General features: G+C 53.3%; 2 protein-coding genes across 8 annotated transcripts in view; one reads left to right on the top strand and one right to left on the bottom strand.

Moving 5' to 3' along the window:
* The window catches only part of GPR68 (G protein-coupled receptor 68), a 28489-nt gene extending 22353 nt beyond the window's left edge, over positions 1–6136 (top strand). For all 7 annotated transcript variants that reach the window (XM_029952010.1, XM_029952012.1, XM_029952011.1 and 4 more), the window contains one exon: positions 2766–6136. In XM_029952010.1, coding sequence (XP_029807870.1) covers positions 2895–3980 — 1086 coding nt within the window. In that variant the 5' untranslated portion in view covers positions 2766–2894 and the 3' untranslated portion in view covers positions 3981–6136. The remainder of the gene's footprint in view (positions 1–2765) is intronic.
* Positions 6137–10652: 4516 nt separating this feature from the next.
* Positions 10653–15756, bottom strand: part of DGLUCY (D-glutamate cyclase) — a 72985-nt gene continuing 67881 nt past the window's right edge. The window contains exon 13 of the mRNA XM_029952165.1: positions 10653–11228. Within this exon, the coding sequence (XP_029808025.1) occupies positions 11079–11228 (150 nt within the window). The 3' untranslated portion in view covers positions 10653–11078. The remainder of the gene's footprint in view (positions 11229–15756) is intronic.

Raw genomic sequence — 15756 nt, forward strand, 5'->3', positions numbered from 1 at the left:
GTGGCGCACATGGCCTCTGTCCTCTTGGGATTCGCATTCTCACAGAGGAGACGGACCGGCAGCGGCAGACAAGTAAACCAACAAGAACTATCTCAGATGCTGATGGGAGCTCTGAGGAGCGCACACGATGATGTGACAGTGACCAGGGAGGGGGCTGCCTTGGGTGGGGTGGTCAGGGAAGGCCTCCAGAGGAGGTGACAGTTGAGCCAAGATCTGGCATAACAGGAGTCAGAGGTGGATGTGGAGGTGGGGGGAGGGCAGGGGCAGCACTCCAGAGAGGCACCTGTTATGCAAAGGCCCTGGGGCCTGAGGCCCAGAAAGCTGGCCTTTGTAGCCAGAGGGTGGCCGTGGTGGGCAAGGCGGAGGGAGCTGGGGCCGCACCATGCTGGGCCCGCTAGGCCCCCTACGGAGTTTGGGTTTTCCTGTCTGTGTGCTAAGAAGCCATCTCAGTGGGTTTTAAGCAAGGAAGAAGAAGACCTGGTTAGATTTAGGGAGCTGGCTGTGGCTTCCATGTGGGTAATGGGCAGGGCATGTGGGGTGGAGCCCCGAGGAGCCCAGCCGAGGAGGGTCGCTTTGGGCCAGAACCACCTGTTGCCCACTTAGAGGCAAGAGGCCAGGCAGGAGCCACAGCAGAGCTGCAGGAGGGAGATGGGGGGGGAGGGGTGGCTCGCCAGCCGGCGGTGAGGTGGCCAGTGACACACTCTGAGGGGTTTCCCTTCTGAGTCCTTAGGTCTTGAACTGACTATTGTCGAGAGACAATGCAAAGGACAGGGTTGATCTGCTGGTACTTCAAAATAGTTTAATTCAGGGGCGCCTGGGTGGCTCAGTTGGTTAAGCATCTGACTTTGGCACAGATCATGATCTCGCAGTTTGTGGGTGTGAGCCCTGAGCTGGGCTCCATGCTGACCGCTTGGCGCCTGGAGCTTGCTTCCGATTCTGTGTCTCCCTCTCTCTCTGCTCATGCTCTATCTCTGTCTCTCAAAAATAAATACATGTTTAAAAAATTCAAAATAGCTTAATTCAAACATCAGTCATTCAGAATTTGCAACCATAGAGACTGTACATTTTCTGGCGGGGATGAAATTGGTTCTTGGGTGGGGTGAAAAAAATCTGAGCTATTACAATAATTTGTCAACCTCCAAAGGGCTACAATACACAAACAGATATGTAATATGTATATATATATGGGGTATTAAAATTTCATGGAAAGGGAGTGGTTGGGGGAAAATGTCTAAAGAGGCTCTTTGGGAGAATGATTCTTTTTTCTTTCTTTCTTTCTTTGAGAGAGAGAGAGCATGAGAAAGCGAGAGGGGAGAGGAGCAGAGAAAGAGAGGGAGAGAGAATCCTAAACAGGCTCCATGCTCAGTACGGAGCCTGATACAGGGCTTGATCCCACAACCCTGGGCTCATGACCTGAGCTGAAATCAAGAGTTCGACACTCAACTGACTGAGTCACCCAAGTGCCCCCCAGGGAGCATGACTGGTAAACAAACAAACCATAAGTTGAAAAATCCTGATTTAGACCCACAGTGAGATTTTTCACTAGAGCTGGAAATGTTTAACCAACAGAGTAGCTCAGGCCTTTCATTATATATATCAGATATATTAATTTATAAAGTAGGCTCCCAACAAAAACTTTTATTCTATTTTGTTCTTTTTTTGATGTTTTTTATTCATTTTTGAGAGACAGAGAGAGACAGCGTGAGCAGGGGAGGGTCAGAGAGAGAGGGAGACATAGAATCTGAAGCAGGCTTCAGGCTCTGAGCTAGCTGTCAGCACAGAGCCCGAAGCGGGGCTCGAACCCATGAACCGTGAGATCATGACCTGAGCCGAAGCCAGACACTTAACTGACTGAGCCCCCCAGGTGCCCCGATGTTTTGTTCTAATGTACCTCAGTATAGCAATAGCATTTTCTTTCTTAAATTCTCAACACGATAAACTTCTCGCAAATGGGAGTAAGACTACCATCTTTTACTCCGCCTCTTTCCCTCTGGCCAAACAATGCCTTGCATTTTGACATCCATCATTTTTTGTGGCCCTGATACTGCCCCTGAGGGCAAATGTTTCTATCCCCACCTTCTAGATGAGGAAGCTGAGACTCACAAGGGGTAAATGACTTGCGCAGCCTGTAAGCGGCTGACCTGGGCCTCGTGTTCATTTCTGTCGCTTCCTGTCTTGTGCTATTTCCTGCGTTGGGTCCTGAATTCCCCAGAGAAGAGGTGAGGTAGCACCTCCTGGTGAACACTCAGGAATTCAGGCAGGGGCCTGAGGGAAGCGTGGCCATTGTCTCTTGCCAGAGCACAGTAGGATGTGTGGGGGTTGGGCCGTGTTGTCTGGAGAGGCCCCCAGAAGGAGCTGTGACTTCAGTGGTACATTTCTTGGAGCTCGTAGGAAAAATGTGACTTCTGCATAATGCTGTTGTAGAGGATGGCTCGGGCCCTCACTGTGGTGTGTAGATTGGAGTTGACCTCTACCTTGAGCTTCTCTTGGAGAGTTTGTGCTCACAAGAGTTCCTAGTCTTGCTTGCTGCCCTGAGAGACCAGGCAATAAACAAGGGACAGGAAGCTGGGGAAGGGGGACAGGGAAGCCTAAGCCACGTTTTAATGTCTTGGTGTGCGACCCATTCAGACACTCTAGTTGAGGTGAAGCTGGTCCATCTTCTCAGTCGAGTGAGGCACTTAGCACAGGACCTGGCACACAGTAGGTGCTACATAAATGTTAGCCACTATTATTCTAAGCCTTTCCTGCTTTTTTTTACCTTTCAGGGACTTACCTGCTACCAAAGAGGCCCAGCCCTTGATACAGCTCGAACCACATCCTGTAAACAAGATGGTGTCAGAGAGCCTGGCCCCTTCCCTGAGCCCATGAGGGGCGAGGCCCCTTGAGGCCCGAAGATGGGGAACATCACTGAGAACAGCACGTCGCAGAACTGTTCCATCGACCACACCATCCACCAGACTCTGGCCCCGGTGGTCTATGTGGCGGTGCTGGTGGTGGGCTTCCCGGCCAACTGCCTGTCCCTCTACTTCGGCTTCCTGCAGATCAAGGCCCGGAACGAGCTGGGCGTGTACCTGTGCAACCTGACGGTGGCCGACCTCTTCTACATCTGCTCACTACCCTTCTGGCTGCAGTACGTGCTGCAGCATGACAACTGGTCGCACGGAGACCTGTCCTGCCAGCTGTGCGGCGTCCTCCTCTACGAGAACATCTACATCAGCGTGGGCTTCCTGTGCTGCATCTCCATCGACCGCTACCTGGCCGTGGCCCACCCCTTCCGCTTCCACCAGTTCCGCACCCTGAAGGCGGCCGTGGCCGTCAGCGTGCTCATCTGGGCCAAGGAGCTGCTGACCAGCGTCTACTTCTTCATGCACCAGGAGGTGGTGGAGGACTACGAGCGGCACCGCGTCTGCTTCGAGCACTACCCGCTGCAGCCATGGCAGCGCGGCATCAACCACTACCGCTTCCTGGTGGGCTTCCTCTTCCCCCTGTGCCTGCTGCTGGCCTCCTACCAGGGCATCCTGCGGGCCGTGCGCCGGAGCCACGGCACCCAGAAGAGCCGCAAGGACCAGATCCAGCGGCTCGTGTTCAGCACCGTGGTCATCTTCCTGGCCTGCTTCCTGCCCTACCACGCCCTGCTGCTGGTGCGCAGCCTCTGGGAGCACAGCTGCCCGTTCGCCAAGGCCATCTTCAACGCCTACCACTTCTCCCTGCTCCTCACCAGCTTCAACTGCGTGGCCGACCCCGTGCTGTACTGCTTCGTCAGCGAGTCCACCCACAGGGACCTGGGCCGCCTGCGCGGGGCCTGCCTGGCCGTCCTCACCTGCTCCAGGACCAGCCGGGCCAGGGAGACCTACACGTCAGGCGCCCCCGACACCTCGGGGAAAAGCGATGAACCTGAGCTGCTGACCAGGCTCCACTCGACCTTCCAGGCCCCCAACTCGCCTGGGGTGGGCGGGTCCCCCACAGGCGGCTTGGCCTAGCCAGGGTCCCGCCGCCACCGCCACCGTGTCGGGCTACTTGAGGCCTGAGCTTGCCCACCGTCTGCTGCCGTTCGGCCAAGTGCAGGTTCCTCTTCCTACGGGAGGGAACGATGGGCCTGGGCTGCCGCGAGGCCTCTCTGGTCCTGGAGCCCGCTCCAGCTTGCTGAGCTGCTGGGTGTTGTCCGCTGCCGGCCTCTGGGGAGAAGAAGACAGGGAATTGTCACCTTCGGGAGGTTCTCAGAGACGGGATGCTGGGGGGAGAGTGCAGAGTGTGAGGGATGGGGACTGGGAAAGGAGGGTGGGTGTCTGGGTGGACACCTGCCCGGTCCTTCCAGTTCCATTGTCACAGACGACACCCGTCCAAATGCACGGCTGTTTCCTGAGGACATGACGCACGAAGCTGTATTGTCATCCTTAACACTTGAGCCCCACCCCACAAAGGGGTCAGAGGGAACATGACCTCCGAGGGGTTGGAGGGGAGAAGGAAGGTGGGGAGGTGGTCGGGCACTGGGGGCGTGTGGTTGGGGGACAGTGAAGGGAGTGACAGGAGAGGAGAGATCCCAGCTTTGGGCGTGTCTCACTTTCACAGGGAGAGTTGAGTGGATTCTACAAGCCCCAGGGCTGATGGAAGACAAATCCCAGGGCTCCCTGGAGCCATGTCTGTGGTCCTTTTAAACAGCCAGTTCTGAAGCTCAGTGTCGGGACAGAGGCCTAAAGCCAGTGTCTAACTGAGTTCCCAACACACAGGGTTCTAATTAATTTTGTTTCCATCTGCCCAGAAGCACCAGATATGGAAGCCAGGAACTGTGTGTGTGTGTGTGTGTGTGTGTGTGTGTGTGCGCGCACGCATGTGCAAGAGTGCGTGTATTCACAGTTAAAATGCCAGGGTCTCCATGACAGCTCTGTGCCAAGACACTGAGGCTAAGGTTATGTGACCGCTGGCAGAGTTGTCTCCCCACCCCAGTCCCCACCTTGGCCACCTGCCACACACCAGTGGAGGGTCTAGCAGCCTCAGAGAGGACCCTGACATTCTCTCCGAGTCCTCAGATACAACAAAACAAAATAGAGACTCATTCTCTGGCATCTCTCAGCCCAGAGGCCTGGGGTTAAGCTCCATGATGGATTAAGTAGCTCCTGGGACAAGAAGAGGAGGTGGCCCCGGGCTCGCCCTGCCTCCTCCTGTTCTCCAGCGCTGCTCATCTGCCAGATGTCCCACCTTACCACCTGGAGGTGGTAGTGGGTCTGTAGGGCCACTTGTAGACCAGGGTACTGACCGCCATCTTGTGTTCCATCCTGGAAAGCTCAGGACCAGTCTCATCTCTCCTGCAACTTCGTGCCCGACCAGGCTGAGACTCCACCCTGGTGAACATACCAAGGACCTGAGGAACTTCTTGCTGCTCCATATCTGCCCACCTTTACAGAAATGCTAGCCCTTCAGATTTCCCGGTCAGTGGGCTGGGGCCAACTCTGACTTTCCTCAGAGTTCTGGGATTCAAGCTCCTCACTGCCAAGGGGCTAGGTGGACTCAAGCCTGGGGAGGGACCAGCGGCAGGGAGATACAAGCTGGCATCTGTAGAACATTTCTGGAATCTGCTAAAAGGAGAGCCAAGGAGAAAATCTTCTAGATCTCTCTGACTCTCTCCTCCCATCCCTTTCCAAGAGGGGGATTTATCCTGAGTCTCTTACCCTCCAATCAGGGGTGGCCAGAGGCAGATACCCCAGGTTGGATGTGTCCCAGGGAAGTGGCTTTGGCTTTGACTAGATAGCCCTACTCTAGCTCCTTATGGAAGGCCTCTGGAACCTGGGGAGCTCCTCTTCCCTTCCTAGAGGAGGAAGTGACCAGATCTGAAAGTGGCAGGAAATGGCCATACTGCCAAGAAAAGTCCACCCAGCCCCAGCCCAGAATCTCACTGGGGCAATGGAACTGGTTGAGACTCCGTGCCTCCTCATGCCAAATTTCCCCCTATTTTGACCTTAAACATGGGTGTTCCCACTAGGAGGATGGACGGGGATGAGCTGAGGGTGGTTCCTTTTACTATCAAGAGTTGTATTTTTGTATTGTCCTCCCTTTTATGCCAAGAATGTGTGTGTTGGACTGTGCAATGGACTTATGTAGCAAACTTGAGTCTGCAAATAAAGCAAAGTAAACAACCGTCTCCTTATGGAAAAGGAGGGTCTTCCAACACCAGGGGTATCTAGAAAGCTCTTGAAATACCCAACAAAGTCAGGAAGATCCAGAAATTGGCTTCCTTAGAGAAAAGTCAGAGAAATCAGGGTGTTTGCCTTTGGTCACCAACAGTGGCCAAAAAGGATGGAGCCTTCGAATGAAGCCAGGTCTTCTCTCTCTCCTCTTGAGATTCAATAAAGTGTCTCCAGCTCTTTAGCACATTGTTACAAATCCACTATGGGACTTAACTTGGTCCCTTCCCTTCTAAGAACAGAGTCCAGCCCTGTGATTTGGAGAATATCACTCCCTTTGTCCCCCATGGTGAGGAATGGCTTGATCAGACAGACCACCTCCCTCACCAGGGAAGATTGCCAAAGTAGAGAGACCTGCTGGAGTCATCCCTCGGGGATGTCCTCACTTGTGGGTTTTGTTTGCAGAGGCTCACATTTGTTGACCAGCCCTTTAAGGTTTTAGCATCTTCTCAACTGTGGAAGGCTACATGTTTATTGCTCAAGATTAACTTCATCATATTAAAATGTAAATTTGGTTTGGCTCACTTAATCCTTCACTGGGTCAGATTCCTGGAGTCCCGAAGTGTTCTGCAAGAATTGATCCTTCTTCCAAACAGACTAAGTGAAGACGTTATTGGGGATTAAGACTTCTTTCTCTCCTGAGAGAATGGATGGAGGCAAAGGCCCATCTGGTTTGGATGGAAGGTGACGGAGTCATTAGATTCCTTTTTTATTCACCCCTGTTGCTTAGCGAGATGAGGGCTCATCTTCCTGTTTATACACACTGGTCTGTGGGTTGGCCAGACAAGAGTGGGAGAAATTCTCAGCACAGAATGCATCCCCATCTGCTGCTTTCCTCTGGCTGCTGGAGCCAAGACAGCCAGAATGTGGTCCACTCGGTTCACTGCATTTCTGAAAAACCTGCTTCTTGAAGCTGGCGAGCCTTCCGCCACCATTCCTAGGATTCATCTAGTGAGTCAGTGGCCATTGGTGGCAATCACCTGGAGGTCACAAGAGTCCCCAGTGACCTGGAGGAATGGGGTTTCAATTCCATTTGCTTGAATTCAACATCTCTCAGAAGGACACTGCTGGATTAGACGTTAGATATCAGCCCTGGAATACACCATAGAGGTTGTGAGACCCCATTTCCTGTCCATGAATTATCCCAGGTATATCCCCTCTCCCCCAAGTGGTGGTCTAATTTTCTGAACAAATACCACCAATGACACCAATTTGCTACTACTCGAGATAAGTCATTCCAGGGTTGGGCAGAAAATCTCAACTCCTAATGAGCCAAAGTGGAACACTTTCCCCACTGGCCTCAGAGCGCATGAACTCTGCCTCTGGAGCCCCTGGGCCTTCCAGTACTGGCATCTAAAGAGACTTTTCTTATCCTACTTCTCAGTATTAAACCTTGCAAGCTTGTATTAGACAAGGCTGGGTGATGAGTATACTCCCCCTCCCCAAATCACAGCGCCTTACAACAAGTAAAGCTTGTCTCCCGTTCATCCAAAGTCCACCGAGAGGCTGCCAGGTCTGGGAAGGCTTCGTCCAAGTGATGGCAGTGATTCAGAATCCTTCCATCGAGAGGTTCCAGCATCTTGGGGTACTGTGCCGTGCACACAGGCAGGGGAGGCAGGAGGCAGCACAAAGAGAATCGCACAGGGTACTTATGGCCACATCTGGAAGTAGTTGGTATCTACTACTCACACTTCATTGGCCAGATTCCAGTCACATGGTCCAACCCAACTGAAGAGAGGCTGGGAAATGTAGTTTTCCTCTGCATTCAGGAGGAGGAAGCAGAAGTGGTGAGCATCCCGCCAGTCTCTGACAGATGGCTCTTTAAGCCACCTACCTCCAGGCAACAGGTTTTAAGCTCATCCCTTCCTGTACCTTACCTGAATAAAAATTCACATCCTCAAATGTGATGCTTGGCTCTGAAGTGAGACCAAGCCTGTCTGATCTGCACTGAGGGGAAAGGGACCGTTTACCTCACTGTGCTTCTTCTTGCTTCTGCTTCTTTCTTCTTCATTTATTTATTTCTGAGAAAGAGAGAGATAGGGTGCGGGGGTAGGGACAGAGAGAGGGGGAAACAGAGGATCTGAAGTGCGATCTGTGCTAACGGCAGAGAGCCCGACGTGGGGCTCAAACCCACGAACTGTGAGATCATGACCTGAGCTGAAGTCAATCGCTTAACCCGCTGAACCACCCAGGGGCCCCTCCCCCACTGTGCTTCTGTTGATGCGTTAGCTTTTCTGGCAGACACATCGCATCATTGACATACACTCTTGTCCCACTGCAACTGGCTTCTCCAGGCCATAGCCACGCTCGCTCTGTTACCCTAGACGTGGACACAGGTCCTTTATCAAAACACAGCCAATGCTAGGATAAACTTGAGCAAAACTTTATGAAAGACTTGACCAGGAATCATCCTGTGGAACAGAAATGCCTGAAAACTGGATCCTGGAACTCAGAGCTCCAGTGGTCCAGGGCTGGTCCCGCTGAGGGCTCTATTCCTGCTTGCACCTTAGCCCCAGTCTCCTTGCAGGGGTGGGGGCTGTGGATGTCTCACTCCAGAACTAGGACCCCCACTCGCAGCCTTCTCTGGGCTCCACCCACATCTCGGCCTCTGTCACAAACAATGTCATCATCATCCCATAAACTTCTGGCCACAGTGCACGGAACCTATTTCACAGTCATGCCTTAAACATCTCCATGCCAGAGCAGAACTGTTATTACTATTGCAAAACCAAAGGCCCATTAGTGTCTTTCCCCAAAATATGAATCAGAAGAGTGATGGCAGCTTTACCAAAGTGACGCTTCCTTTCTTCTAGCCATTGATACTCACAGGTGCCTGGGCAGGCTCTCAGGGGCCCCCATTACACGGAGCTCTGCGGTCTCAACTCAGGGGCAAAAGCTGTAAGTGCAAGATACCTAACCGGTAAAGCTGGGAGCTGAGACAGGCTCAGGGAGCTGTGCGAAGTTGCAGATGGAGGGAGTGAACTCATCACAATGAGCACGTCCACCCTTGGGGCCACGTCAGCGGAAGCACAGACCTGTAGGTGGGGACTCCTCGCCAGAATGACAAAGGGAGGTCAGGACTGTCCCATCCCCAGCTGGCCAGGGGCTTTGCCACATAAGTAGCGCTGGAAGTTAATCCCAGATTGCTCACCACACGCTTTGGCTTTAACTTCTACCGTTGAGTAGACAATCTAGAGGTAATTTTTGTAGCGTGTGTTTCACGCTTTACAACTAACACCTCTTAAAGAACTGAAGTGGACGTGATTAAGGAAGTAACACGAAGCAGGCCCAGCAAGCATCTGGAGCTGCAGCTGGGAAGCCAGACCACCCCATCTGGATGAGTGAGCCGTCACTCGGCAGTGAGCGAGCACAAGACTCGCTCAACTGGGGAGAGTTATGGGATGTGGTCGATGACTCTGCTTCTAATTTTCTGGGAAATGTGCCCTGGAAGATTGTGAGGGAGATAAGGCAAGCTGACCACAATCGTCCAGCAGGACCCTGTGAGTCACCTGAGCCCTAGAAGCTCCTGACCCCCACCCCCTGGCTCCAGCAGTGTGGCTGCCCTCCTTCTCAGGGAGGCCAAGGCCACCGGCTCCGGGCTGGGGCTGAGCACATGGAGAGGAGGTAGGAGAAGTGTCAGGCTCTGTGGTAGGAGTGTCAGGACGTGTGGGGGTGACGAGAGGTGAGGAAGAGACAGGAGGGGTGATGGTGATAAATGTAAGGTTTGAAGACCCAATGTTTTTAAAAATTATTTTATTTTTTTTAATTTATTTTTGATACAGAGAGAGACAGAGCATGAGAGGGAGAGGGGCAGAGAGAGAAAGAACACAGAACCAGAAGCAGGCTCCAGGCTCTGAGCTGGCTGTCAGCACAGAGCCCGATGCGGGGCTCGAACCCACAAACGTCAGATCTGACCTGAGCCGAAGCCAGTGGCTTAACCGACTGAGCCACCCAGGCACCCATTTTTTTAAATTTAAAATTATTTTAACATTTATTTATTTTTAAGAGACAGAGCATTAGCAGGGGCGGGGCAGAGAGAGAGGGAGATAGAGACTCTGAAGCAGGCTCCAGGCTCTGAGCTGTTTGTCAGCACAGAGCCTGACGCGGGGCTCGAACTTACAAGCCATAGAGATCATGGACGCTCCACCAACTGAGCCGCCCGGTGCCCCAAAGACCCAATGTCTGAAAACGAGAGCATTTCAGAGGTATAAATATTTTGTTGGTGGTGGTAGTGAGAAACCTTCAGTAACATCCCAGAGCTTTGTAAATCTATGCTGCATAGTTGTACATTTGACAATTTCTAGTTTTTATTTGTTTATTTTGAGAGAGAAAGAGAGAGAGTGGGGGAAGGACAGAGAGACGGAGAGAGAGGATCCCAAGGAGGTTCCACACTCTCAACGGGGAGCCCGACACAGGGCTCGATCTCATAGCCTGAGCCAAAATCAAGGGTCAGACGCTTAACCGACTGAGCCACCCAGGTGCCCCCCTCCTTTTTTTTTTTTTTTTTTTTACTCTATCTTAATTAGCCTGAGGGCTTGTTCATGGCTCTGGTCGTGGCTACTCTTGTGTCTTCCTGGCAAGTAATCTTTTTGCTGGTGTCCCCATTAGGCGGTTGGTCAGAGAACTCTCAGAGCAGACCATGTTGGTGCTCTGAAGAAGCAGGAGTGAGGAGGGATGAAAGCAATGCCTGTTAGCACTTAGGAAGAAAACAAGAAACCGGAGAGCCCGAAGAAACCTTCTCCTTGGTCTCTATCATCTGCACTCTCCCGTCCCAGGCGGCAGGCACGTGGTGTTCCGGGCGTTGCTCACCCAGGACTGGGTGCAAAGAACCCGGGGGGCCTCAGAGGACTCCTCCCTAGACCCAGGCACAGCCACCTGGTACGCACTGTACACGCACAGTCACACACAGGTCGTGGTGACGTCCACCAGCTTCTGGACCATCTGCGCGTGGGTGCCGTGGAAGGGCAGCCCATCCACCTCCATGCCCACGTTGCCCGAGACTCCACTCCGAACTTCGTGCCGCACCAGGATGGCCAACATTTTTTCTTCCTGGAAAAAAACATGGGGACGGGGAGAGAAGTAGTGGAGGGGGAGGAGAAAGAAAGAAATACATGCGTTTACAAGTGGAGGAAGAGCGTTTCACTGGGCGCGGTCTCTTTTTTAAAAACGAAACTTTGCTTAACTATATCAATGCCACTGGCAGACTCGTAATGAAAAATAAGTGCCCTGCATCACGGCTCGTCTGCCCCAGACCCGCTCCCAAGAAGCAGCGATTTGGAGCAGTTTGGGATGTTTCTTCTGGTAGCTACCATGGAGTTCGTGTTTGTTAAAAACACTGAAGATTCACTTTTGCGGGGCAGCACGGGCTACTCCCTGCAGCTTAGCCCCTGCTCAGTTCCAGATCATGTGCCAGCGGCTTTTGTGCCAGGAAGGCTCCCGTTCCTCCTGAGAGGCTGCCGTTAGCCTCCTGGGGGGCATGCACCAACCCCTGCTGCAGCCACCTTCTGGTCTTTTCCATACGACCCAGTGTAGATGTGGGGGCATCCAGAGGGAGCAGAGCCATGGAGAAAATGCAGCCTGACCCTGGGCCCAGCAGGCAGGGTTTGGGATCAGACAGATCTGACTTGGCTCTTTCCTGGTAGATATTTTAACCTCTCTGTGCCTCAGTGTCCTCATCTGTATAATGGGAATTTTGGGGATAATAATAGTAATAATGCCTCCATTAAATGAGATAATGGAAGTAAAGCACCTAGTGTGGTCCTTGGCACATAGTAGGTGCTCAGGAAATAAGGTGAATTATTATTGGCAGGGCTGGGTCCCCTGGCCTTTAGTCCAGAGCTTTTGTTTTTTTTCCCTTTGACATACTTGCAGATTTTTAAGAAAGTGATTTGATTCACCTCCTCTCACCCTCCAAAAGTAAGGTGCCAAAGAACTACTTATCAAAGCTAGCCTGAGTTTCTCTCTAGTTGAAAAGTTCTGGTCGGGGCACCTGAGTGGCTCAGACAGTTGAGTGGCTGGCGTTGGCTCAGGTCATGCTCTCACAGTTCGTGGGTTTGAGCCCCATGGCAGTCTCTGTGCTGACAGCTCAGAGCCTGGAGCCTGCTTCAGATTCTGTGTCTCCCTCTCTCTCTGTCCCTCCCCAGTTCATGCTTTTTCTCTCTCTCTCTCTCAAAATTAAAACAAAACATTAAAAAAAAAAGTTCGGTTCTCCCCTAAGGAAGGGGGTCTCAGGTGTGGATAAAAGGAGAGAGGACGGTGCTTGGAGGCCAGAAGTCAAGCAGGTCCTCACCCTCTTCCTCTCTAAGCAGAGGAGGGGGGTGCGCGGAGGAGACACAGGAATCCGCAACAGGAAGGTTAGGACAGGGCTGAGAAGGGCTCTCATTTGCTCCCCAGGCACTTGCTCATTCTTCCCATCACCCATCGAAGTTCCCCTGAGCACCAGCTATGTGCCAGGGCTGAACCAGGGATACAGGGGTGAATGTGACATGGTCCCTGCCCCCCTGGGGGGGGTCATAGTCTGGATGAGTGATCAGGCAGGCACAGTATGGGGACCACAGCACCGAGCAGGGGGCATCCAACCCTGGTTATCAGAGTGGTTCAAGAAAGACTTGCTAGAAGAGAGACCGCTAGGATGTCAGATGACGGAGGAGCAGGGAGGAGCAGGAATGAGCCGAGCCAGGGGCCCGGAGGAGCCACCCACTGAAAACTGGTCAAAACAACGGAGAGTGCTGGCAAAAGTCTCCTGGGAACTGTCTCTACTCTCAGCTGGCCTGAGAGCCTGCATTTCCATCTGCCCTATGGGGACAAGTTGGGAGGGACACCCAGAGGCATTTCCAGGCATCTCTTTGTCCACCAGCCCCTTCCCAGGGACCACCCAGCCCAGAATGGCATTTCCTGCCCTTTGTTTGGGCTTTATTCTTCCATTTCTCTCTCCATTGGATCATATCCTCTGTTTCTGGGGAAGGCTCCTGGGACCCCGGAGGGGGGATGGGCATTTCCTCCTAGCACACTGCCCGCTGGCACCATTCCCTTCCTTGGGGTCCCCAGGAAAGCCTTGGGGTGTCAGAGTGCATGTGATTAGACAGCAGCTCAGGAACTGGTTGGCATTCAGCCTCTACAAAGAGCCACAGGAACAGTGGGCCACCGGTGACTGCCTGCATTCGGAGTTGCTGAAGGACCGCACTGTCTTCAAGAACCCCACCATGTGGAGGAGGTGACAGAAGAGAGGAGACTTGACCTGGTGGGAGAGCACCTGGCGGCTGTGACACTGATCCAGGCTGAGGCAGTGTGGCATGAGAGGAGGGACAGAGGACTGAAGTGAGACAGGAAGGCCAGGGCCGGGCGCCTAGTTCACTGTGAACAGGATGACTTCTGGGGCTTAGTGCCTGAAGGCTCACACAGGGTACGTGGTGGGCTGGTGTCACGGGTAGATGGTGTCACTATTCAAAGTGGGGTGGGCGCCTGGGGCATTGGTGGCATAGTGGTTAGCATAGCTGCCTTCCAAAGTGGGGTGGGAGAAAGGGGCCTCCCAGGAAGTTAGAACTGTTCTGTATCATAATCTTGGCAGTAGCTGCATGGATGTATATGTATATAGGAATTCTTCCACTGTACATGTAAGGTTTATGTACTTATTTCTTCTATGTAACTCAATTTTAAAAAGTTAGGAAGAAAAATGGAATGGGATGAAGGTACTAGAAGAGAATAGGAGCCCAAGATGAAGCCATATTCCTGCCTGTCTGCATCACCCAGCCAGCCAGCCAGCCAGCCATCCAGACATCTATCCATCCAGCCAGCCAGACAGCCAGCCAGACAGCCAGCCAGACAGCCAGACATCCAGCCAGCCAGCCAGTCAGCCATCTGGACAGACAGACAGACAGCAATCCATCCATCCATAGTCCCTCCTGTAAGGTGTCATCAATCAGCTCTTAGCCCTTGACAAAGTGTGGGGAACACTCTCCAGCCATTTGGTGCCTTCAGATAAACCTCCTGGGCACAGCCAAGGGCCAGAGCAGGCAGGGTGTGCCCTAGATGGTGGTGGCCACCTTCCCTGGGCTCCCCATCATGGTGTCCACACCTGCTACAGTTACAACTGGACCCATAAGAACCATCCCTGAATATGGGAGGCCCCACTTACAAGCAACTCACAGAGCAGAGAAGGGGACATTCCCTGTCCTGCTAACCAATCAAGCAGCACCACCTGCTCAGGCCACAGCTCTGCCCAGCACCTCTGACGAGTCAGGGACGTCCATGCAGCCGCCTCAGAACTCTGGCGTGACGATCCCAGTTATTCGCCCTGCATGCTGCACGGCTTCGTGGCCCGCACCTTTGCTTACGTGGGTCCTGCTGCCTGGAAGAGCCTTCCTGCCCTTCCTTACCCGGCTGCCTATATCCCACTCATCCTCCAGACAGACCCAGCTCAGTGCCACCTCCTCCAGGCAGCCTTTCTTAAGCCCTCGGAGGGCACTGAGTGCCTGCTCTCTGTCCCCACAGCAGCTTGCCCTGCACACTTCCATCCTTCCACGTGTCCCCACACCTGACCCCAGGGAGATCCCAAGTTCCCTGCCCAGGGCCTGGTTCTGGCCCCATTGTCTCCCAGAGCAGACCTGGCTGGCCCAGAGGAGGGGCTCAATGCACATGTGTTTGTACTTTTGCTTTGAAAATGTTCCCTTTTATTTTCCTTACAAGAGTGATACATTATTAATGTATTTATGAAGGACTGGGTGGAAACTCAAAAGGAGAATTTTCCATCCCCAGAGGGCAAGCATTTGGGCTGTGTGAATTTGTTTGGCTGGGTTCATTCTTTTGTGTCGGTGTGAATCAGGAATCATGCGTGAGGCAGCCCCCTGAGTGGTTTTTTCCAGTTCAGATCCAGGAAGAAAACACAGAAGCCCTAGGGGCCCCTGCGAGGCAGCCCATTTCCCCCGAAAATAAGCTGCTCTAGTGCTCCCAGCCCCACAGGGCACCTGGCATTACCAGAAACTGGGAAACTTGGGAGCCGCGGAAAGAGCCCAGAAAATGGAGGCAGAAAGACCCAGGCTCGGGCCCCAGTTCTGTCTCCCAGTGGGTGAGTTGGGCACGCCGCCTCTTTGTTGGAGTCCCAGCTCCCTCAAGTGTAAAGTGGGAACCACATCACGCCAGGGAGGTGCTGGAGAGAAACGGGTGGCAGGACGGAGAAAGACTGAGAAACGGAGGGTGAGACAGGGCTCAGGCTGCACGCGCTTCTCGGAAGTGAGGGGCTCTGGCCTCAGCCCCTGGCTGCCTGGGGGCTCATCACAACCACTCGCCCATCTGATCTGCTATGTCCAGGCTCGATGCTCAGGAACTTTCCCAGCCTGGGATTGCCCTCCCTTCTCCCCAGACCAACCTTCTAACTCAGAATGTGGTCACCCAGAACCAGAGACGCCACCTCTCCAGCTCTACTCTGGTCTGCGGAGTCAGGTACCCTGGGTGGGCTTTGCACCCCGTGGTTTAAGATGCCCCTGAGGTGATTCAGGTGCCTCTAAATTTGGGAAACGGCCGCCCTAACAAAGCACTGCATCCACTCCCTCCCTCCCTTCTTCCCTCCCTCCCTCCCTCC

This window comes from Suricata suricatta, chromosome 9 (genome assembly GCF_006229205.1).
Source record: "Suricata suricatta isolate VVHF042 chromosome 9, meerkat_22Aug2017_6uvM2_HiC, whole genome shotgun sequence".
Taxonomy (NCBI): Eukaryota; Metazoa; Chordata; class Mammalia; order Carnivora; family Herpestidae; genus Suricata; species Suricata suricatta.